At 41.1% G+C, this 26,030-nt stretch overlaps 1 protein-coding gene and 1 long non-coding RNA gene across 3 annotated transcripts in view; both read right to left on the reverse strand.

Moving 5' to 3' along the window:
• Positions 1–26,030, reverse strand: part of LOC134397394 (uncharacterized) — a 1,014,583-nt gene that overhangs the window by 969,135 nt on the left and 19,418 nt on the right. The window lies entirely within an intron of this gene.
• Positions 10,365–26,030, reverse strand: part of BICRAL (BICRA like chromatin remodeling complex associated protein) — a 32,842-nt gene continuing 17,176 nt past the window's right edge. For both annotated transcript variants that reach the window (XM_063124002.1, XM_063124001.1), the window contains 7 exons: positions 24,053–24,143; positions 22,039–22,139; positions 20,589–20,650; positions 20,311–20,456; positions 20,065–20,159; positions 16,836–16,938; positions 10,365–14,555 (listed from right to left, as the gene is read on the reverse strand). In XM_063124002.1, coding sequence (XP_062980072.1) covers positions 13,753–14,555; positions 16,836–16,938; positions 20,065–20,159; positions 20,311–20,456; positions 20,589–20,650; positions 22,039–22,139; positions 24,053–24,143 — 1,401 coding nt within the window. In that variant the 3' untranslated portion in view covers positions 10,365–13,752. The remainder of the gene's footprint in view (positions 14,556–16,835; positions 16,939–20,064; positions 20,160–20,310; positions 20,457–20,588; positions 20,651–22,038; positions 22,140–24,052; positions 24,144–26,030) is intronic.

Here is a 26,030-nt window from a genome sequence, read left to right on the forward strand (position 1 = left end):
TCACACAACCCACCCACCATCCCCACTTGGTGGTGTGAGACTTATAAATGACATAGTTATATGTGGAATGTACTTGTATTTTATTTACACTCATGTTTATGGGGGCACAATGTCGGACTCCTGTAAACTGAGGTAAGGGCGGGAACCCCATGGACATGCACGGTAGCGTGGGGGAGGGGTTCCCGCCAAAAACGTTCCACTCAGCTATAGAAGGTTCCGGTCTGGTCTCTGCGCAGGCGCAAAGCCCATATGTGTGAATGCATAGATGACCACTCGAAGAACTACAGTTACAGGTAAGCAACCTGCATTTCTGCACCTCTGCTGTAGAAGGTTCAAACTAAATAGCAAAAGGTATGCATGGATACAGAGTGAAATACACCCACCCCACTGTTCATCTTGCCACAGCCTCTCTCTCCCAGGTATTTTTATGAAGTCAGTCAGCTAGCCAGTATCAGAGATTGGCCTGGTTCAGACAACACGCTAAACCATGCTGCTTAACCACAAAATGGTTAACGGAACCATTTTGTGGTTAAGCAGCATGGTTTAGCGTGTTGTCTGAACCAGGCCAATCTCTGATACTGAACCAGGCCTGTAATTAATGGGAAAATGACATTAGGGGGACAGAACACAAAGAAGTAAATAATGATTGAAGCAATTGTAACAGTCCTGCCTGTGTGCCCCCTTTTATCTTTAAATTGGACCCACATCTTGCCTCTGATTTCTTTGTTATTGGAAACAAATACAGGTTTAAACATAGGGGCCAATTCCACATTCAATGTTTTTATTTATCGGGAATATGTTTACTGGAGTCTCCGCATTCTCTTCTTTCTTTGCGTTTCTCACTTAAATATGTAAGAAACACTCACATGGTCCATGAACACTTATGCCATAATAAATTTGTTTGTCTATAACAGGGGTGGCAACTTGTGGCCCTCCAGATGTTTTGGCCTAAAGCTTCCATGATCCCTCACCAGTGGCTACACTGGCTAGGGCTGATGGGACCTGTAGGCCAAAACATCTGGAGTTCTTTCTTCTGCTCACAGCTGGGTTAGGGCAGCTTTCTCCAACCTGGTACAGTCCAGGTATTTTGGACTCCTCCTCCTTGGATTCCTAACTATTTGGACACATTGGCTAGGGCTGATGGAAGTTGAAGTCCAAAACATCTGGAGGGCACCAGGTTGGGGGAGTCTAGGTTAGGGTAAGAGATAGTGACTGGCCCAGTGACCTTCATCAATGAGCTTAACAGAAGGTGCCCCCATTCTACATCCACCCCTCTACCCACAATAGTGCTGTACTGTATAGAACGGTAAAGCATTTTGCCTTACTATTCCACACAATAGGTAGACTCTTGGATTCTTGTGAAAACAATCAAGGGCATGTCTACACCAGTCTTTATCCCGGAGATCATCCCTGGATCGTACCTGTGGATCCCGGGAGCAGGTAGGGATGATCCCTCCATATCCTTGGCATATCTGGGGACACTTTTTTTCTGGCTTTTCCCAAGGACCATGGGTGGTGAGAGAGGAGGTGGTTGAGGGTGATGTGGGCACCCATCCTGCTTCTTCCCTCTTCTGCACAAGTAGCATGGGTAAGCAGAGGGAAGGAGCCAGGACGGGGGGGAGTCCAGGGACATCGGAGTGGGGTTAGGACTTTTTTTTAACTTACTTTTTCACTGGAGCACAAGTGCGCTGCAGCTCCTGCCTTTTTTTAAAAAAAATGGCGGGCGCAATGTCCTGCTTCTTTGCTGGACGTCGCACGCCACGTGTTAACCCAGGAGAAGGATCTCACGATCAGCGTATTGCAAGGTCCTCCCCGCTCCCTCTCTAGGTGTAGACATGCCCAAAGTGTCTTGTGGCATCTTACAGACCAGGGGTGGCCTACCTGCGGTCCTCCAGATGTTTTGGCTTACAACTCCCATCAGCCCTCAAAAACCTGGAGACAAACCTATCTGGGGGTAATGATATCCACCATTTCCAGAGATTTGCCTTACAGTTCAAGGTGCACATTACAGCCCTGAATCAGAAGCATGGGCCAACAGATGTGTGGCTACACCGCTTGAGTTAGTTCAGCTCTGTTCTGTTGCTAAGTGCTTCACTACTGAGCAGGATAAAGGGGGGGGGTCAGTCTTGATTCTCTAGGATTGCCAAGTTGCAACATAACATGTCTAAGAACACCACAATACTACAAAGCTATCGGGCAACTTCGATTTAAAAAATAAATAAAATCAAACATGTTCTGTTTAAAACTAGTCCTGGAAGGAGAAAGTGACAGTGTGATTACTAGAAAAATGCACAATAACAGAGGGTTTCTTGATTCCAATTCCAACAAATTTTGGTGGAAACAGTATCTTCCACAGCTTCTCAAACACAAGGTAGTTTCTCCCTCTAGTGGCAAGACTGCGCATGTCTCAAATAAACCTGCATCAGTTGAGGATGAATAATATTCTTTCATTTAAAAGACAATGGCTTTTTGCAACTCCACACCTCCTAGCAAAGCTTGTTATAACCTAATTAATATAGAGTTTACTTTCATGTAATTCCTGGTTTTTATTCTGAAAGGCAGCAGAAAGTGACAAAAGGCAATATGCATTGACCCAGTGTGGTGAGCATACAACTGCAGGTGGCCAACATGATAAAATGGTCATCTGTAGTATCTGTCTTCAGGGCAAGAATAATTCTATCACTTATCCAGGTCCCATCAGAAGTCCAGCGAAGCTTAGAAAACTGTACAGTTCTGGTCACCACATCTAAAATAAAAAGTTATTGTAGAGCTGGGGAAAATGCAGGAAAAGGTAATTCAAATGATTAAGGGGCTGGACCATCTCCCCTATGAGGGACGGTTACAACAGCCGGGGTTGTTTAGCTTGGAAAAAAGGAGGGTGATGGGAGACATGATAGAGGTGTACACAAAATTATGAATGGTGTGGAGAATGTGAATAGGGAGACATTTTTCTTCACCAGGGGTCATCCCATGAGGCTGTTTGGTGGGAAATTCAGAACAGATAAAAGGAACTACTTCACACAACGCCTAGTTACACTATGAATTCACTACCACAAGTAGTGATGGCCACCAATCTGGATGGCTTTAAAAGGGGGTTGAATAAATTCCTGAAAGAGAAGGTTATCAATGGCTACTAGCCCTGAGGACTATGTATTACTTCCAGTATCCGAGGCAGTAAGCCTACAGTATATACACCAGCTGCTGGGGAACATGGGCAGAAAGGTGCTGTTCACCCATATCCTGCTTGTGGGTTACTGGTCGGAAGCTGGTTGGCCACTGTGTGAACAGAGTGCTGGTCTAGATGGACCCTTCTTCTGATCCAGCATGGCTCCAGAATCTCTCACTATTCAGCTTGATGGGAAGACCCGTTTCTAGTATTATGGGAGATATATGAGAAACAGAGAATGATGATTGGATGCAGAATGTTCTGAAGCAAAATTAGAATTCTCTCCATATCCTTGGGTTTTTTAACCTTCCCTTTGAAGGTTAAATATATCTGGGGCTGCCTTTGAAGACAGTTTGGAAACTTTATTTCATCCAGAAATGCTAGCGGTCAGATTACTATCTGGAAGTCATTGACTGGAGCATGTTACTCTTACAACATTTGAATTGGCCATCTATCTGTATCCTGACCAGTTTAAAGATTTTAACTTTAAAGCTCTTTGGGACCTGATTACTTCAGGGACTGTCTGCTCCCACATGAAAATGCCCACCAGTTAAAGTTGGCACTGGTAGTCTTTCCCTTACATGAGATCAGATAGACGGGTAGACATGATGGAGCCTTTTTAGAGGTGGTACCAATATTATAGAATTTCCTCACCTTGGAAATCCAACAGGAAGGATCCTACTCTTTCAGTATTTAGGGTACAATCCTGTGCATGTTTATACAGGAAAAAGTCCTACAACAGAATGGCTGGCTGGGGAATGCTGAGAGTTGTAGGACGTTTTTCTACATGCATAGGATTGCACCCTTAGACATTCAATAAAAACTGATTTATTTCAGCAAGCCTTCAGTTCTTGAATTGTTATTATTTCCTGGGCCAGGATATTCACCTGCTCATTTGGATTTGAGTGTGTGTGTGTGTGTGTGTGTGGTGTGTGTGTGTGTGTTATCTGCCACTCTTTATTTGCTATTTATATTTTACATTGTTGTTGTTGTTGTTAGTCCTGTAGGCCACTTTAGGTTCCAAGGACAAAGAAGCAGAATAAAATAATAAATCAAACCAAAATAAATCTAGCAGTACTACGGCTTGGTGGACAGGTGATATTAATGGTACACCCGATTCATGTAATCTGTGTGTCTCAAATAAGAATGGAAGGACCCTGGTAGTCTGACGGCTTATCTACACCAAACAGGATATTCCACTATGAGAGTGGCATGAAAGCGGTATATAAAAAGCAGGAGCCACACTACTGCTTTATAGTGGTATTGAAGTGCATTGACAACTGTTGGGGCCCCTGTCACTTACCATATACCACTTTCAGAGTGCTATATCCTGCTGGGTATAAATGTGTCATGGGCCTCACCAGTTGTCAGTATTTATTTATTTATTTATTTATTGCACTTATATACCACTCCCATAGCCAGGGCTCTCTGGGCGGTTTACAGAAATTCTAAAATTAAGATAAAAATGAGTATACAAAATTTAGAATTCTAAAACACAGAACATACACACATAAAGCATTAAAGCATTAAAAACCGTTAAATACACACTTCAGTACCACTTTAAAGCAGTAGTGTAGATCCTGCAGGGGCACTTCAATACCACTATAAAGCAATAGTGTGGCTCCTGCCTTTTATATACCACTTTCATAACGCTTTCATAGTGGAATAGCCTGCTTGGTGTAGATGAGCCCTGGGACATCATATGTACAGGTGACAAAAACATAAACAGAAAAGAATGTAGTTCCACATTGGAAGTTCAGATTTAAAGTGGATCCTGAGCCTGTTAAGGTTGAAGTGTACTGATTTCAATTGCTTACATGCTAGAAGTCCTTTAAAGCTGTTGAGGCTTTAAAGGACTTCTGCAATTAACCCAATGTCACAATTAAACATTGGGTTAAATGCTATGTAATGCATTTAATATAGCATTATATTATCCAGCAATGCCCTTTCCCACGGCTAAGAGACTCCTATAATGTTTACTCACAAGTAGAGGGGGAGGGAAATTTGTTCAATTCACATTTTAATGTCAAGCTGCCTAATTTAGGGTGACCATATGAAAAGGAGGACAGGGCTCCTGTAGCTTTAACTGTTGTGATGAAGAGGGGATTTCAGCAGGTGCTGCATGCATACAAATGGCACCTGCTGAAAATCCCTTTTCTGTGTAACTGTTAAAGATGCAAGAGCCCTGTCCTCCTTTTCATAATGTCACCCTGCCTAATTTGTACTTCCCAAGCCATATGCAGTTATCATTCGGTATTTGCACTTTTCCAAATGTTGTGATGCAGTCCTCCAATTTTTGTTTTTGTTTTAAAAAAAGCATGCAAACATGTATTTGGAGGGGGGATAGCATATAAAGACACATTCTGTTAAAGGAAATTGCTTGCAAAAAATGTGCATATTAGGCAACATCGCATACAAAATTGTATATAATAGGAGAAAAGTCTGTGAAAATATATACAAATTTACGTGTGGGCCTCTAAAAAAATCAAATACAAACTGATGCTGAAACAGGACAAACGTAAGATGGGGGAAATGTGAAAAACCAGAGAAGTTAAAATAAGACATTGAAAATGAAATAAGGAATTGAATAAGGAATTGAAATTGACAGATTTGTCTGTCGATACTCATAAGTAAGTCTAGTTCAGCAAAAGTTCTGAGCAGTGTTAATTAAAGGTTTCCTCCTTGTAGGTTCAATCCTCTTTCTTGCTTCTTGAAGAGCAATTGCCTTGATCTCCATTTCTGTTCCCACAATGGGGAGATTTTAATTACTGCATTCCTCTCTCTCCTCCCCCCCTTCTTCTATAGAGAAATAGCACACTTTCACTTTATTAAAAAGATGAAAAGATAACAATAACTATGAGAGGGAACCGTAATTTAAGCCTCCTCTACCAAAGGAACAGAAACTGACACTGGGGCAATTAAGGGAAGCTATTAAAGGCAATAAACAAGCTATTGATTACTAATTCTCCACCTGTATTAATCAGCAAGGAATAAAATGAGTTGAACCTCAAAAGAAAGGCGTGTTTAATTAATGACAGTTTATATAAGTGGATAATAACTCAGGAAGCTGGTACAAATGATTCTTTTAGGATGGTCTGGGAAACAGACATAGGAATACGAATTGAGGAAAAAGACTGGAATGCTTTGTGAGACAGAGGGTCATTTAAAACAACACCAAGTAAAAATATTGAATTAATGCTGAAACTGACCCATAGATGGTATTTGATGCCCAGAAGAATATCAATGATGAATCTAGGGTCATCCCCAGAGTGTTGGAGGGGATGTTCTGGAGTAGGGATGTACATACATACGTGGTGGTCTTGCCCTAAGGCGAGCATTAATTGGAAGAAAGTGTAACCAGAACTATAAACAAAAAACAAAAAACGACAGTGGAGCAGCTAACAGACGCGATAGTGATTTGCTGGTTCTGCAACTGCAGATTTTAAGGGAGTGGGGGATCACCACAGATCAGATCAGAACAAACAAGGAGGGCAACAGAGAACATACTGGAATGCAAAGGGGTTGACAGCAACCATGGCTGGATGCTCTTTAAGAAGGATGGTAATTCTAGAGAAATGAACTTGTAGAGAAGAAACCTTAGACTGACTGCTGTTATATTATTGCTTATTAATTTAGCTTTTTAAAAAAGCGAACAATTGTGCTCTACCCATCACTTACCAGCAGGTGGCAATAAAAGGATGCTAAATAATATTGTAAGGATTTTCCGATGGTAGCTGACTGTGTTGGCCTATTGCAGCCTGTTCTGATCTTCATGTTGATACCTAGGCGGAACAGACCTGGAAGTATCAGCTGGTGTGGCTCAGCAACAATCCTGCACAATTAGTGGTGGAAGCACCAAACCCCCAAACTAGATGGTACTGCCTCTTTCCCCTCACTTCAAAGCAGGGCCAGATTAAGACATGCTGAGGCCGTCAGCCATATCAAGATTCGGAGGCCCCATACCATAAAAATAAAGAGAAAGAAGTGTATTACATTACAATAAGAAGGGTACCACCACCCAGCATTAGGGAGTTCTTGTAGTTAAATAGTGTTAGACATCCTTCTCTGAAGATGTGTATAAAAGAACTAATAGAGTGAGTTGATTTTAACTTCTTTTAACCCTGCTCTAGTTTGTGCTTATTGCCTCCCTAGGGTGATCATATGGAAAGGAGGACAGGGCTCCTGTATCTTTAACAGTTATATTGAAAAGAGAGTTTCAGCAGGTGTCATTTGTATATATGGAGAACCTGGTGAAATCCCCTGTTCATCACACCAGTTAAAGCTGCAAGTGCCCTGCCCTCTTTGAAATCTGGTCACTCTAGTATAGCTCTAGTATAGCTCCTGCAGCTGTATAGTTGCCGTGGGTTGCAACGCATGCAGCTGCGGCACATGAGGGTGCAAGCCGGGCCCATGCAGCTGCCATTTAGCATCCCCAACCCCGCTCAGTTGTCATGTCGTATGAACCTGGCAAGCATGGATTATAAAGGGCTGTCTACCCTTGCATAACCAACCCTTGCTGGGTTCGCATGAGACAACTCCCAAGTGGGGGCTGGGTATGCAACCTGACATCCGTGAGAGTTGTAGCTCATCTGGGTTAAATAGCCATGAGCTGTGCCATGGTGTGCAAACCAGGTCACTGTCGGCAGTTGCTCACTGGGGTTTCAGGCAGGACTTTTTCCAGCCTTCCCTGGAGGTGCCAGCGATTAAACCTGGGACCTTCTGCATGCCACGTATGTGCTCTACTACTAGGCTGCGACATCCCACCCCAACTCCAAATCAGAATAGCGTGGAACCAACATATGCTTCCATATTAATAGCAGTGGGAGGAATGTCCGTATCGTACATTTTTGCTCCTCCACTTCCTAATTCTGGGCATACTGGGAAGGAGACAGGGCTGGTGTCAAGGGTCGGCAATGGCGGGCCCACAACACAGCAGGGGCCCACTGACAAAAGCCCCCTGGAGTTGCTCCTCCTCTTCCCCATTGCAATCTGCTTGTTCACCTGCACCTCGCTCTGGCCCAGACAATGGTGGTGGTGAGAAAGAAAAGGAGTCGATGCCACGGCCTACATGCTCAGTGGCGCTCTGCCTATTAAGCAAGCAAGTGGTAGCCATGTTGAGAAAGAGGAGGAAGAGCTATAGCAGTGGGCGACAAAGGCAGTGAAAAGGTAGAATCACTGAGAGAGGAGCTGGTTGAGGCAGACTTGGCCAAGGGCCTTCAAAACCTGGCCCCAGCCATTGGGAGGAGAAAAAGGCTCCTGGGTTCTTACTGTCACTGTAAGACCCTTGGGTGTACAAGGCCTGGTATTTAATGCCACATTTTTCAATTTCAGCCATTTGATCAAATATATTTGATATATATATATATTTCATATATATTTCTTCCATATAGTAGAAAGACATCGCATTAAGAATTATTAACGAGCTTGAGATAAACCATGACTTCTTAGCATAACTTTCCAAAACATTACATGCACAGAATACAAATTTACTCTGTAAAATATTTCATAATACAATGTCCATAATAAATCATTAGAGAGAGAACATAAACTCAATGGCCGTAGCTAGACCTAAGGTTTATCCCAGGATTGTCCTGGGGTCAAACCTGTTCATCTAAGTGCCACACAGGGCATCCAGCGCTCAGGCAGGGACGAACCCGGGATGATCCTGGGATAAACCTTAGGTCTAGCTATGGCCTAAGTCTCCCTAATTTGCTGTTACCTGCCCCTGGTGAACTACTATGTTTTGCTTCTGGGGAAATGCCTTCATAAAATTGAGTTGCTAAGTTGATCTTCAAATTTCAGCCCCCTTCACTGGCCAGGGTGAATAGGAAGCCAATGCATGTTGTCTCAAGAGCGAATGCATTTATTACTGATATTTCTAACCCACCTTTCTGCCTGACAACATGCCTCCAAAGCATCTGAGAAAATCAATACACAATAAATATAAAACCTATTTTTAAAGGCAGTGATGACTTCTGAAGGAACTGGGGAAATTATGAAAAAAATATTATCTCCAAGCCTTAGATGTTGCTGCTTAACAATGCCACAGCCTTTCATTTCACACATTCTAGCTGGTGAGATTAATGTTCCCCACCAGTGTTTTAAACAGTTGATAACACTATAGGATTTTCACCCCCCACCCCCTAGATTTTTAGTCAGGGGTTGGATGCAGATTTACTCTGGATCAACTACAGTTACACCCCCTCCTTCCCAGGGCAGTCCCTCTGAGCCCCAGAAAATGCTACATAAAGTCAGAAAAACCCACTGAATGGGGTAAACTAGGATGACCGTATGGAAAGGGAGGACAGGGCTCCTGTACCTTTAACTATTGTATAGAAAAGATAATTTCAGCAGGTGACATTTGTATGCAAGCAGCATCTGGAGAAATTCCCTCTTCATTACAACAGTTAAAGCTGCAGGAGCCCTGCCCTCTTCTGTATCTGGTCAAGAGGCCAGGGCTCCTGCAGCTTTAACTGTTGTGATGAAGAGGGGCTTTCACCAGGTGCTGCATGCATACAAGCGACACCTACTGAAGTTCTTTTCTGTACAACTCTTAAAGATACAGGAGCCCTGTCCTCCTTTTCATATGGTCACCCTAGGTAAACTGGGTGCAGGGGATACACAAAAATCGGGTGGAGGAACTTTCTGCAAGTGGAGCCCTTCTTGCAAAAGGTCCCTTCATCTAATGGAAGGCAAATCCTGAATCCAAGCCCTGAAGAGCATTTAAAATCAGAATAAATGAATACAGCATAAAGCAGATCGGAGGAGTCTTCTGCAGTGTGTAATGGTGGAGCTTGGGCAATAATCCTTAATATGAAATAAGGACATGTCCTTATTTTCATCTGTGAAGTGCAGGAGGATATATGATCCCAGGGCAAATTATGAAGACATTAGAATAAAGCTAAGCTGGTCCTGGGCTGGATCTACACTAATGCTTTAAAGCACTTTATAACAGTTATAAAGCACTTTAACTGCTTTAAAGCGCTATAAAACTGTTATAAAGCGCTTTAAAGCAGTAGTGTAGATCCAGCCTGTCGAAATGAGCAGCCACTTGGGAACCCTTTACACTTGTCTTTAATACCATGTTGTAAGAAAGGCAGGATATTGTAATAAAAATATTTTGCAATCTGAAACTAAAACAGAAACCCTTTTGAAAATCTCAACTGTTTTCCTGGTTAAATCAAGACAATCACAGATATTTTTCCCAAATCTTTGGCTGTATTGCAATGGTTGTTTCAATTTGTAGTCTTCAGCTAAACATTTCCTATCCATGGGTTAACAATATATTTTACCAACGTGTGTCTTTTAACAGTATTTATCCAACATAACAAAATAAACTGCAATTTGTTATACTTTTTTTTTTACAAAACATTTTATAAATATTTTTACAAAATGTATACAAAGCAATTTCAAGTGAGACATACTATACAAATGAAAGTATTTAAGCAAATAAAAGTCCATACCACACTGACAATAAGTGACACATCCTCTTTCAGTAAAGTCAGTCTGTAAGGCCTCCCAAATCTAACAGATCAATTATGCTGACCTTGTTGAATCAATTATTTCTCATAGTTGCCAGCTAAAAGTTTGTTTTAACCTTAGACAATAAGGAAAGACATCCAGGAAGTCAAGAGACCAATCCTACAAAGCAGTTAAGCACAAATAAATGATCTTCTGGATTCAGAACCATGGGCTGCATAACAAATTCACACTTTTTTTTTTTTACAACAAACAAAAATATTTTTTACTGCATTACCAATTAAAATATTCAGAGCTCTAAAACCAAGTTCATTTTAATAAATAAAATACATTAGCTACCCCAGGTTAATTTAGCTGTACTTCGTTCAGTGGGTTCCCATCACAAAATGTTGGGATAAATGTAAGTATTATTTAATCCACATTGATGAAGTGCATTTCAGATGCCTTGGCTAAAACTTCATCTAAAAGTAAACTCTCGCATAAGATTCAAAATGTATAGGCTTTGTTTTGGTATTTGGGATCAGAATATTCTGTACAGATGATAGAAAATTTACACTCTCCGATAAAGAAGGTAGATCCATGGATGGCCATCAAACTTCTCATACTTTCAATCAGATACTAGTTCAACTGATTTATGTGACTGGTGCAACATGCACCCTGCTTTCCTAGACATTCTCATTATGGTTACAGTTCAATTATTTTTCCTTTACAAAATCTTGAGGGAAAAGCAAAGGCTGTCTATATCGTTGTACCAGATCCTCGTGCCTACAAAAATGATCCAAAGTGAATGCCAAGTTATTATTTTCAAGTCTTTCAAACAACAGTCACTGTGGAACATAGGGGTTCACAAGTCTGTATTTTTAAAACTGGCACACTTTCTAAAACAAAAAGTGATGATAAAAATAAAACTAACAAAAAACCTTCTATATTTCTGTCAGGGCTGGGTTGAATATTAAATGATATTACTATTTTGCTGAATTTGATTATCTGCATTACAAAACTCCAGGGAACTCTACAGATTAATGCAAGGGGGAGTTACCCCACTCTTATCAGTATCAGGGAATGCTTGATTTTCAAATGCTTGATTGTGCCTGTATGCACACAAGAGCCACTAGATCAAGGCTTAGCTATGTTTAAGTCAACTTGGAAGTTTTTTAATATGGCTGTAAGGGGAAGCAACAGCCTGGCTAGCACATAACAATAATCCAGAGTATGAGTTGAGTATGAGTTCTTTTTGAACTGTGGGTTGTCATTATGTGCAAACCCCACATTATGGTTTAACTGTGGGTTAACCATGAACAACTCAAGAAGAGAGCCCATGATTTGTTGTTGGGTTGTGTGAACAACCCATAGGGAAACCACAGTGCAGATTTGCAAGTAATGACAACCCATGATTCAACAACAACCCATACTCATCCTATACTCTGGGTTGTTGTTACATGCAAACCCAGTCAGAGTTTGCCTTACAAGCCACACACCTGTCTTTTTGAGCAGGCATAGGTGCCATATCCCTCTTACTAATGGCACAAATCCAATGTACCTAGCAGCACTGAAGTAGGTTTATAGTTTTTAAAAAAACAAAACATGGCAGCATAGAAGGAGAATGCCATAGATTGAAACAATAAATAAAAATAATATGGTTATACTGTTCAATATGACCACCAGCCAAATGCAAACCATGCATGTGGTTCCTTTGGCTCTAGATTATGAATTATATTAATAGGATAGCAGATTAACTTTGGTTTGTACATATTTTGGTAAGTATAACTGCTGCTGCAGGTGACGAACATTGTTGTACTGCAAAAAGCAGAAAGAAGCAAAAACAAACAAAACAAAAAAACCAACACTGACCTTTGAATTGTTCAAATTAAGGCTAATATCTCTTTAAAGTATAAACTACTACTATAACAACACTATTTTCCAAAAAAAAGTGCTTGTGATACTTGGTCTAGAAAACATTTATACCACTTCAGAAAGACTTAGTTTGACTATATCCAATTATAAAATGCAAAAGCTCTTCTTGAAGTATGAATGTGTATATAGATGCATTTATACAGCTGTGTCGTAGCCGCTTTCTTCACAATTTTCCACCTACCACTTTCATACTCTAGCATGTATAGTTTCATGCCATACTGTGGTGATTAAAACTGTACAATTTCATTCTGCTGAGCAAATTACTCTATGATGTATTTGTTTCTGCTCGTGGAGCTATAAAAAAGCACTTAAAGTATAAAGCCCTGTAAACACTGTGATGACAATTTCTCTCCTTCCAGTTTTCTCTCTCTCTCATCCAAACCTGAGAGATAGGCATTTCTCAATAGAGGTACAGTGAGATTTTTAACCGCAAACATTAAATATGAAAATCAAGTGATGGAAGGGGGATGGACGGCATGTTTTTTTTCCTATTAAATGTAAATTCTTGACTTTTATTTAATAAATCTGTTACTAGACTGTGATTGTCAGTATATTACCTTGTTACGTAGAGCCTAGTGAACTGCAGTCTCATTAAGCTGTAATATTAAAACAATGTTCACAAGGAGTATCATAATAAGCTGATTTGGATGTAATGCTAAATCATAGGCTACAATGAGGAGTTTGGAAGCTTTCACTTCTGTTTTCAATCAAAGGCATCTTGTTGTGTCATCCAAACCTGGACTAATTGTGCTTAAACTTAACTATGGTTAGTGGAAAGAAGCCAACAGCAAACTATGGATTGTGAAGCTGGTTTGTTTCAATTAACCATAGTTAAGATTTAAGATTCGGACAACATGCTAAACTATGGTTAATCTAAACCTTCTGATCTCCTTGCAGCCATGCCAGAGAAGGAAAGTGCGTAAACCTTGGGCTTGCTGAGACTCGTTCTTGTAACCCTAAAGCATGGTTTTGCATTATGTCCAAATGCAGCCAACACGTAGCCCCTTACTAGACAGCTTTCTCTTAAGAATTTACATTACCGGGGTACCTCACTGTAACCACAATGAGTATTGCTCTCAAACACAAAACAGAATCTACTTTAGAAAGGGTAACCTTTGACATACGTCAGGCTGAACTTGTGGTGATCATTCACATTTGCTTCTAAGAGAAATATGTCCATGGTACTGCAACTATTAACACTCTAAGATACTATTTACAGCGGCTTCTAAAAGAGAGTCAGTTTCTACAACACCTTCACTGTGTTCTGGAATAAATTTGTCCAGGCAGTTTTCTTGTGAAGCAATAAGTGAAAAGTTTGGATAGTCTAATTCTAGGGAGCCACTCCCAGCTGCTTCACTTCGTGGCTGCCTCCCAGTCTTTTTCAGTTCCAATATGTTTTTGAATGTAGTCTCTAAACTTTTATTGAGCAACAAATCCTTTTGGAGTTTCCCAGAACCTTTCAAGTTATCTGGAGGCAAATCCTCATTCTTTGGAGAACTCCGAGGAGTTTTGTCTTGGAGGGAATGATTATACGTTGTTTCTGAGTGAGAATCGACTGCATTCCGACATGTTTTATTACGCGTACCATGATCTGCACTTGATAAGGTTTTTGAAGAATCATCTTCAGAACTTAAAGAGTTTTCATTAGACTTCCCAGGGTCTTGACCAAGTATTTTTTGTTCAGAAGCAGCCATATGTTGGCTTTCAGGAGAGCAGCTTGATTTCTCAAATGTTAAAGCTTTTGTGAGACTTTCTGATTTTTTAACAGAAATGTTTCCTTGTTGTGAACTCACAATATTGTTAGGCACTACATGAAGTTTGTTGTGATTTAAAGATTCTGCTGTGCTCGAACTTGACCTGTCTCTGATTTGGGTATTAGCAGTCTGGTTCTGAGTTAAAGGTTTGCTAGACTGATGATCACTTTCACCAGGCTGTGTCTCATCAGCATTCTTGTCCAATTGCGTGGAGGTACAGCAAAAGTCTGTCAGAAAACCATCTGAAATTTGAAAACAAGTGTTTTAGTACTGAAAACAGCACATCAGGGACAATACGACATAAGAAATAGAGCATAGGCCTTAGCTAGACCTACCTTTAAATCCGCGCCGGACAAGGGGAGACCCCGCAATGCAAGTATCGCGGGATGTCGCCCTCGTCTACACATCAGGCGCAATGAGCTCACGCGGAGAGCTGTCGCGTCCACCATTTTTTTAAAAAAAATTAAAGGAGCCGGATGCGCACAAACGCTCGTGCGCTTGGGTAAGTGGATTTTTTTTTTTAAAAAAAAAAAAGTGTTTTCCCCGCTCCACTCCACCCTGCCGCCGATGGGCACAGTGCTCCTGGGGAGCGCTGCGCCCTGTGTGCGGCTTCTCCAGGCTACGGAGAGTAATTGTGTGGAGCCGGGAAAAGCGGCGGAACGGGCTACACACTTGCAGTCTCGGGCTCAGCCTGAGACTGCGGGAAATACCGGGCCAAAAGTGGTGCCCGTTATCCCGGGGCAAGGGAGGGTTGATCCCTGCCTGAGCCCGGGATCCCCTGTGCGTCATCTGGACGCACAGGGGCGATCCCGGGTATCAGCCCGGGATAACCCCTCGTCTAGCTAAGGCCATAGTCTTCAAACTATGGGACCTACCTTTAATCCAAATGTACAGTAGGGGACCCACATCTTATTTTTTTTACCATGTATCTTTATAGTGGGTCCCAAACTACAGCTGAAGACTAATGAAATAGAGTAACTAGTGCCTATGTACTAAAATATGGTTTTAGAGGGTTTCAGATCCTGGAATAAGGGGAATGCTGGTTATGTTAAACACAGTTATGGTCAGTGTCAATGTTTCCTTTAACCACAATTAAGACAAGAAGGAGGGAATTTGTTCCACCAAGAGGAAGGTGGAGAGAGATACCTGATTTGTTACCTATGGTTGCAGATACCCAGGATTATGTCTCCGCCAGCCCAATCTTGATGATCTCTATTTTCAATATTTGTCTTATTTTTTTTCTATCGCTCGCAAAAAAAAGTTATGTGCAGGTATCTTATGATATAACAATTTGAAGCTCCATCTCTAAAATTGGATATTACTATTCCTCCACTTTCCAATGTTTAGACTGTAAGTGGTATTGCTTACATAGCCAAAACGGTACCACGCATGCACAAGTGTGTGTGGGGTGGGGGTGGGGGTGGGGATCAGCAGACTTGGGAGAACCCCAAGGTTTGCAGAAGTACATGAAATCTATAGAAAAACAGCCTAAAAGGGGAGGGGAAATCTCAGAATGCTGACTGCTGGGGGGAGAAGGAAATGAAAAATGAGGAGTGGGGAGGAAGAATAGAATGGAGCAGCTGGAATTCTGAACAGGAGCACTCTACCCTGCAACACTTGTATATCCTCATACTGAGTTCAGTTCTCCAAATGTTGGTCCTTATGTAGCTAAAACACCACCAATCACAAACATGTGGGAGGTATCAACAGACATAGGAGAACTCCAAGGTTTGCAATACTATAAACAAATTTTGGGGGAGGACAACTTGCCCACCTGCCCCCACCTAAACCAATCTAACAGGGGCTAAGCATTCTAACAGAATGCTAATGGACTAGGGGAGGGGGGATGAAAAAGAAGCTGGCGGAGGGTGGGCATGGAATGGAATGGAATGGAGTGGCTGGAAACCTGAACAGGAGCCCTCCACACTGCAACGTTGTAGGTCCCACTTGTGTTTTATCATTGTTGTTTGTCTGAATGGAAACTAATGAATCTGTACATTTCAACTTCATAAATATACTACTGTTTTATACATTAACTGTTAACAATACATTGCTGTATGTCTCTTTGGAAGTAAGTCCCACTGAGTACAATGGGACTTACTCCCAGGTAAGTGTGTCTAGGATTGCAGCCCTAAACCAGTAAATAAACTTTAGGTTTGACAGGTATGTCGGTACTGCATATATTCAGTAAAACGTCTGTTTTTTCACCCATCCAGACACAAAATGTGATTCTTGCTGTTCCAAAGTTTCTGGAAATGTTACATCTTTATGCCTGGCCCTAAAATTGTATTAACCAAGTTTTCAGTAACAGCTGATTAAACCCCAATTGTTAGGGAACTGTTCTATTTTCTGTTTTATCTAAAATAAAATATATATTTAAAAAAAATCTTTATGCCTGACCCACAACTATAACTATTTACAGCATTATAATTTTACTTACAGCTTGAAGGAACACATTTATAAACATTACAGTCATTATCTATAGATAAGCCTCATTTGTTCCAAAATAATGAGTTCATTACCAGGATCAACTATTGCAAGACGTTTATCCCGGGACAGAGTTTGTCTTTCTTCCTGGTTAAACATCCTGTCAATCATGACCATTTCTGCAGAAGGATTTATCCTCTGGAAAACAAAACAAACAAAATAACTTCTGACGTTATGAACAAGTTTTATTTGTACGGTTTTGTGGAACACCATGAATTCAATGAGGCTTTGCTCCCAAATGTGCGTAAGATTGCAGGCTTTACTTTAGGTATGGGAATGTCTGGTCTTCAAATTGTGTTGGCGTACAATTCCCATCATCCCTCATCACTGGCTATACTGACTAGGGCTGATGGAAGCTGAAGTCCAACAAACATCTGGAGGTCCACACATTCCCCATCCCTGCTTTACACCTAATGCATGTAAACCGCCCAGAGCGCTTCAGCTATTGGGCGGTATAGAAATGCAATAAATAAATAAATAAAATCAATGTCTGCATCAGCATAGCTCCGCTAGCCTTTGTAACAATTTGCCACGTTTCTGTCTTAATGTGTTAATCTTTATGAGACAAGCTTTGCCAAATACACAATTTACAGTATGTATTTGCTAACTTTGGTGAAATATATCGTATCTGTGTCTTTCTCTCTCTCTCTCTCTCTCTCTCTCTCTCTCTGTGTTGTTAAATAGGAGGATGCAGAATTAGGAAGAAAAAATTTAGAAGCCTCTGTGAAGAATTACAATTGTAAAAAGCAAGCATGCTATATTCAAATATTTTTTTAAAAAAAATCTGAAAAAGACAGATGGCTGCAGCATCTACTACAGTAGAAAGCATTGCAAAATGCTGGTCTAAATAGCCATTGTTAACTCAAAGAATATCAATAATGCAGAGGTCTATACATGTGGCTGGACTTACAAGCCAAGCTTTACTGCCTAGTAACCAATTGTGATGTCCATTCCTCTCACTATTTCTTACTCCTATGCAAGGCTATTTAGCACTACACCTTAAACAGATTGCTATTTTTATTTATTTCCAGTGGAGTAGCCATGTAAGTCTGTTGCAGCAGAAAAGAATAGTCTTGTGGCACAAGACTAACAAATGTATTATGGCATAAGTTTTAGGCACTTGATAAATAAATAGCACTGCTTTAAAACGCACACAATGCTAAGCCTCAGATCCACTCACTAGAGGATAGGATGCAATGGAGGTTCCCCCCAACCAGTGGAGAAGATCTCTGCAGGAAGGAAAGATTATACGTCACGGAGGTCACACTTATATACTTTCAATGGGGCTTACTCCAAAGTAAGCAGACATAGACCATGTTCAGATGACACGCTAAACCATGGTGGTTAAGCATTTTGAGCAAAACATCATGGCTTAGCGCGTCATGTGAATCATGTCCTAGCGTGTCATGTGAACTATTCTTAGGCCACAGCTAGACCTAAGGTTTATCCTGGGATCATCCAGGGTTCCCCCTGCCTGATCACTGGATCCCCTGTGTGTCACCTAGATGAACAGGTTTGACCCCTGGACGATCCAGGGATAAACCTTAGGTCTAGCTATGGCCATAGTCATAGTGGCTACATAACCATGGTTTAAACATGCTCACTGACCATTTGCTGCAAAAGGGTTAAAGATCTAACCATGGCTTAGTTGTCTGAACAGGCCCATAGCATTGCAGCTTAGGAGTCTAGCATAATAGCCATGGTTAATTACTAATTTCTGCATCCCTTCCAACCCTCTGTCTTGAGCATCTTTTAAAAGACAACAAGTTTTTAAAGCCCTGTGTGTAAGAGACAGAGCTGCTTTCAGAACTTTTGCATTACCACATAAAGCTGCGGCGGGATTCAGTTTATGAGCGCTAACTATCCTGAGGAAAACTTTGGAGGGAAGCAGCTACTAGATGGTTCGATTAGTCTTTTGTCCCTATAACCGCCCAGAGAGCCCCGGCTATTGGGCGGTATAGAAATGTAATAAATAAATAAATAACCCAGGTTGGACAAATGATTTGCATGTCAGGACCTCTATGGACCTCCACCAGTTTCCTGTGGCTTCAGCCTGCCCAGGCATAGTTCACCAAATAATAAAATTTGAACAAACAAACAAAAGATTAACATCTGCATAGGTTTCTTCTTTCGCTACCATAATGCCAGACTACAAGAAGAGACAGAAGGAAAGAAGAGACCTGGAGCACTATTTGTAGTAGAACGGTGGAATATAAATTAAATAAATAGGTTCTGACACATTTCTCTCTCTTCTTCTACCTTCTAAACTAATCCTCCATGAATAACAATTAAAGATGGTTGATAGTTAAATGTGTCTGAAAGAAAGAAATGTTCACAAAAGAGGTTAAATCCCCTTATTGGGTTTTAGGGACATTTTTCTTTGCTAACAGACCTAGAGCAAGATTGTTTCTCCTCTGGTCAACCCCCTACTCCAGCAAAGTTCTACATGAATGTTGAAGAATATGAGGGTGGGGAAATAACCTTCTCCCTTCATAAGGCATGCCTGCTTAGAAGCATTCTCCTGGCATTTCATAGGCAAATGGGAAGAACAAGGTCTGAGTAGGCATATTTGCATGGCATTTCTTTCTTTAAGGTGCACTTTGATAAGAGGACTGCAACAAGAGGATTTTTACTGCTAAAATATCCAAGAGTAGAACACACATTGGGACACATGGATGAAATCAAGCGGGGGTTGGACGCGATGGCCTTATAGGCCCCTTCCAACCCTACTATTCTATGATTCTATGAAAGCTACACATGTTGTATTAGAACAGATCACGTAAAAATAAACCAGTGTGGGCTAAGATGCACAAGTGCGTAAACACACACACACACACACAAACAGCCCAAACTAGACATGACATTTGTCACATGCAAGATTTTTCTTTAACAAATAGCCAGCACGGGGGGGGGGGTCAGAATCCTATGCGGCAGGGTCTCGCTATTTACTGTTTTACTCTGTACAGCACCATGTACATTGATGGTGCTATATAAATAAATAATAATAATAATAATAATAATAATAATAATAATAATAATAATAATATCGCCCCACTGCAATCCCTAAAAGAATCGGGGTGGGGAGGGGAGTTGACACCTGCTATTTGCAATGGGTAGAAAGCATACCAAACCCCCCATGCAGTTCAGTCTGCACCGCCCCAGTTTTTTGTGAAAGAAAAATCTTGCACATCAGAACTGACATGACAAATGTCACATCTAGTTTGGCTCAAGGATACACGGATGCAGCTATATTATTAATCTTACCATTGCATCTTCCATGAGCAGACATCTGTATTTATTTAACATAGCCTGTGTCCTTTTCAGAAGCTGTGTGGCTACAGATTCAAATTCGTTATCCACTGAAAAGGCATAAAAATATATTAGAGAGAAATCTTTAATCATGTCTCCTTCTTGCATTTTATCTAGTACATACATAACATTTAACATTTAATTTCTAGGAAAGCCTACAAGCACAGCTTTTCCACAACAATTTGGAAAGCAAAACATTACCTTTCCTTAAATCCTCTTCTGTTGGCAGTGATCCCTGGCACACATGATATGAGAGGAGTCTCTGAACTGCATCATTTAAAGATCTGAACTGACTTTTATCAGGAGTCACAGCATGTGCCTGGTCCTTCTGTAACTGCTGTAGAATACTAATGGGAAGAGTACTATTGTCAGTTGTTTACAATGGAACCATACGTGTACAACATCTTGAGAAAACTCAAGGGTCGCAGAGAGAAGGAAAATGTCTAGAGGAAAACTATGAATAAAAGGAAACAACTTACAAGGCTCCTTTTGTTAGCTGTTTAGCAGCAGGCCTCTTTTGTCCTATTGTATGACCATCCACCTAGGGGCAAAGCACATCTCTGTTATACTAGGATAATGTTCTTTTATAAAAACAAATGAGAGTTTTCTGCACATTGCCCAATAGGAACGAAGTGTTTACAAATGTCTCCCAAAGGTACTTTTTATAGGCTGCACAAATGCAAACAAACTGTGAACCTCAAGTCTAGGGACCAAATCTGTCCCTCTGAGGGTCCCCAGAGGTCCATGCCCTTCTCCTTGGCCCCACCTGCTTTCCCCCAACCACTGACAGCTTGGGGGTTTCCTGGCTTTTGTGCATCTTTTTCTCCATTCCAAAAGGTTGAATTGCTTCTCCTAAGGCTTAAGGCATGTCTACAGCAACCCTTTTTCCTGGGGTCATCTCTGGATCGTCCCTGTGTGTCCAAATGATGCATAGGGGATCCCGGGGCAACCAGGGACAACCAAGGACTTTCCCTAGGATATCTGGGACTGCAGAAAACCCGATTTTCTGCAGTCCCAGGACCATCTCAAGAAGCGCAGTCCATGAGGCTGCTGCTCCTGGGTTGTCCCTTTCTCCCCGCGAGTAGTGGGGCTCTTAAAATGGGCACGGAGCTGCGCAGGGGCAGTCTGTGCCCATCAGAGGTGGGTGGGGGGAACAGTTTCAAGGTTTCTGGGGGGGTTTAAACTTACTTTTGTGGAGGAGCACAATTGCGCTCCTTCTCTGTTGTAGGGGGGAAATAGCAACCGCAGCATCCCTCTTCCCTTCCGGGATGTCGCATGGCCATCAAAACGCTGGGAGAGGATCGCAGAAGCAGGTAAGTCCGCAATCGTCCCCCCTCCCTCCCTCCCTCTACACCCTTAGGCGTAGACATGCCCTTATTAGTTACTGGCAGCAAGGGCTTTAAGCTAATATATGCTGGGGGTGGGTGGATATGTGGCTGGCCCCCAACTTTGCTCCCCACTGAGCTTCTGTGAAATGGAATTCACCCTCAGGCTGAAAAAGTTTACGCACTCCTATTACGGGTAGTAAATACCAACAGATGTGCCGAAAGTACATCACAAATAACAATGCTATATTAGCGTTGCAGTAACATTACTCCGATAAACAAGCACGTACACCCTGCATAAAACTAATGAGTTGCTATTAATGGATTCTGTTGGGAAACAAGTCATTAGCTGGCTGCTTGAGGTTTACCAAGATGCAGAAAAATCTTTTATGTGAATTATCTAATTAAGTTTAGTTTCATGTAATATTTAGAAGTGATGGAGATTTTCAAATATACCATCACAGACTCCCTCACAAATTACTCTGGGGTAAGATAATTATTTTCAGTCTAGAGAACAGTATGAGCAGGAAATGATTGATACACTACTAGACTTGTAAATTTTCACTAAAATTTAGGAGAAAAAATTGGGGGAAATGTTTCCTACCTGCACATTCGATTGAGCAAGAGATGAACCTACTGCTTTTTCCTGGTGTGGCAGTGCTGTCCCTATAGACTGTTGTATGATTTTGCCCCCAGTATCTTGTCCTAGAAACATATACATTATGAAGACTCTTTAACAAAATTAATCAAAACAAAGCCTTAAGTGACATTTAGAATATGAATGTATCACTCAATGGTTTTTTAAAAAAATGCATCTAGACATAAATATGTAATTGGGAATACTTTTAGATAACTCCTGCATGCTATACAATACACAAATATTTATAAACTAATGACATGATTAACTTATGAGCCTGTGAGGTATAAGCCCATATCTGATCATGCCTAAGTTGCATACATTCATAACATTAAAAATACAGGATGAACCAAGCTTATTCCCTCCTTCACAATATGTATGACATACATACTACTGAATAAATCACAGGTTCTGTCTTGCCTCCCTACCCATGCTCCAGCCACTTGACTAAATTAGACAACTTATTCAGAAGGATTTTCCATAAGAACAAGAAAATTTAACATGTCCATTACTTAAGGCAAACCTGGTCAATAAATTGAGTCTAACTCTCCTGCTCCCAATAGCTGGGAATTTAACTTTTTAAAGGGGGATCTGTGCATACAGTCCAGCTGCTAGAAAGGGATGGGAAACATGTATGCAGACCCCACCCCCACCCCAGTGGCACATACGGTTCTCCAATCAGCTAGACATACATCCATGGAAGCCCACATGCACAGTGCAGCTTACTGAATTGGGAAGGCAAGTTATAAAATCCTGAATCTATACATCGGCCCAGTTCAGATGTCACAGTAAAGCAGAATTTGCCGAGAATTCTGACTTTCAGTGAATGAGCAAGCATGCTCATGCTGCATGCTCCTTGATCACTTCCACTTGGCTCCTCTTGCCAACTGGAGTGGCTAAACAAACCAGGAAATCTCTGGTTCAGTTCAGACAAGACGTTAATCAAAGCAGTGTGAAAACTCCACTCAACAGCTGAGTTTTTTTGGAGGTAGTCCCCACACAACATGTTCTAACTCCACCATTGTGTGACTCTGGTCTACCATGGAGTTGAGTAAAATCCATTGTGATGTTTGACTGACAGTCCCTCCGCCTCTCTCCTCCCCCAGTCCTTCCAATGGTATCCCATCAGCCATTGCTAGAAAAAAACAATCCCAGTGGCTCTCCTAAAGCGGCACTCACTCCTTTCACCACTCTTGCCAGGGAACTCTATAGCCAATAGGAAAAGTCAATCCAACGCAACGGAAAGATCCACAGAGCCCACCATGCAACACAACAGTTGTGCAGGAACTCTCCTCTGCACAGCGTGGATATTCAGCATGGAGTTTTTCCACCAGTCAACACATTTCTCAATGGTAGTATACAAACTCTATGGTGGAGTTCTAAAACCACCATTGAGAAACGTATTGTCTGAACTGAGCCTCTGTCTGGTTTGAACTGTGATATCTGACTTGCTGCTTATGATGGCTTATGATTCTGGCTTGTTAGGAGAAAAGGGCCATACATGCATGTCTTTCTGAGAAATTACTGTAGAACAAACTTTAGAAAATCATTCCAGAGTTCATGCATCTTCTCTTTGCAACAGATACAAATAACCTTTCCTTTTCATATCTTTTAACAGATAGTTGGTACTCGGTAATGCTTATCATGTCTTTTGGAACTCATGTAGGAATCAACTGAATTTGCAATTTAGAAACTTGGCAATTTGTAAAGTGCTTTTCTAGATTTCCACATTCTATTAATCTTATCCTAACTTTATATCTATGCATATATCTAGACTTCTATCTATGAGTAATTCTCAATAACATAGTCTTATCTTAACATCAGCCTACGACCTCAAATTCTTCAAATAACATTTAAAACGATATTAACCCCAAGCCTTTTGAGGAGAAAGTTTAAGGAGAAGCCAATTATACCTGAGAAGTGGGAGGAACTTTTTTAAAAAACAACAACAAAGACTTTAGGTGACCTGGCAATGTATTACCTAGAAGACTTGTTAGCTGAGGCTGCCTCAGGTTATCCTGTGACTTTAATGATGAAACTGAAGACGCCAGGTTCGTAACCTTTTTTTGAGCCTGTAAAGATTCCACACAGAAATACCACAGATGTAATTAATGGTTATAGGTAATTAACGGCAATATCCCACACCCAACATACAAAAGGTCCGATTTTATTATCTTGCTCTACTTATAAAATGAGCCCTTGCAAAGAGAATTTGAATTCATTTATATGACAGGTTTACACACAAAGACCTTTTTAGCCACACCATCAGATCATATTTGTAAGATTTTAATAAAACTGGTGCCGCATTCCTGTGCACACTTGCTTAGAAATAAGCCACTGAATGCTGTTAGGGCTTACTTTTGAGTAAACATGCATAGGGCCAGGCTGCCACTATGAAAATTAATTATGAGCTTATTTGTTGCACTCCTTTTGTTTCTAAGGTTTCTGCTCTGGAAAACAAATGAACACATAACTTCTACATCATGGTGGTTTGGCTACAGAAAGAACATGTAGAGATTGTCTTCCCCACCTGTCCTGGGGCATCAAGGAAATGGACATTTCCTTCTGTAGTGCATGCTTTCTATGGTAGGTAGACGAGGAGCCAGGTTTGAGTAGGCAATTCATTGGTGTTGAAAATTGTACAGGACCTGCATGTATACATACACAGGCCAACAATCCTAAATATTTAAGCTGATACCTACATCTTAGTGTCTGGGCAGTTCAGGCATAAAAATCTCAGTTTATTATATTAAAAGCAAGCATTATGCCTTTACTTTAATCTTGGTCTACAAACCAGGATATGAAACCAGAAACAGATCCAAGTTGCATATCCTGCTTTGTGGTCCAAGGCCTTAGCTAGACCTAAGGATTATCCCAGGCAAATGGAGGGATCGTCCCTGCCTGCTCCCGGGATCCCCTGTGTGTCATTTAGATGCACAGGGATGATCCCGTTACAATCCAGGGATATAGGCCTGGTCTAGCCATGGCCCAAAATAAAACCAGTTTCCTAGTCCAGATATAACAGGAAAGTAGTTTTAACAAACCCTAGAAATCTTCAGTTCTGGCATGTGAGTGGAAAAGGGAAGGGGATGTGGGAGAGAGAAGCATGCAAGCACAAGTCTGATTCCTGATCAAAAAACCCATGGTTTATTTGACCAAAATTGTTACAGTTGAACCAGCCCTGAGTATCATCAGGTACTACACCCAATCAGAAATATATTTCTGCCAATGCAGCACATCTTAAGATCAGACTATTTGTCTTTGGTATTAATTAATACAATGTCTTTCTTCTTCATTCAAAGACTTGACCTTAAACCAATTCTATCTGGCATCAAATCATAAATTGGTCCAGATCTTTAAAGTTACACTGGATAAGTAGTACAAACATACATTAAACAGAATAATTCTTCTCTCACTTGAAAATACCCTAACTAACATCAATATACCCCTACTTCTCAACTTTCAATTTTCTAGATAAATGTTTTACACAGCCTCAACATGCAAATTACAATCAATGACATTCAGGCCTTAGCTAGACCTAAGGTTTATCCCGGGATCGTCCCGGGGTCATCCCTGTTCATGTAAATGACATACAGGGGATCCTGGGAGCAAGCAGGGACGACCCCGGGATAAACCTTAGGTCTAGTTAAGGCCTCAGTCATCTTCTACAATAATTCAGACATTTCACATGATGAGAACAAGCTGCAGTGAGCCCTGCAGCCACATGCTCCACACTTTCCTCTCTTCATCCAGTGTGGTTGTGTGAAGAACAGAAGCTTCTGCTTCCCTTTTAGATTAATAACAGTTTAGTGTTACCTATGAACCTTAAACTGTGCTTAATGTTAACTATAGCTAGTGGAAACAAGGCACCTTCCTAAACCACAGCTTGCTCTCATCTTTCATTTCTCTGGATAACTGTTTTACACAGCCTCAACATGCCAATAAATGGGCATCAGCTA

The sequence above is a fragment of the Elgaria multicarinata genome, chromosome 4 (genome assembly GCF_023053635.1).
Source record: "Elgaria multicarinata webbii isolate HBS135686 ecotype San Diego chromosome 4, rElgMul1.1.pri, whole genome shotgun sequence".
Taxonomy (NCBI): Eukaryota; Metazoa; Chordata; class Lepidosauria; order Squamata; family Anguidae; genus Elgaria; species Elgaria multicarinata.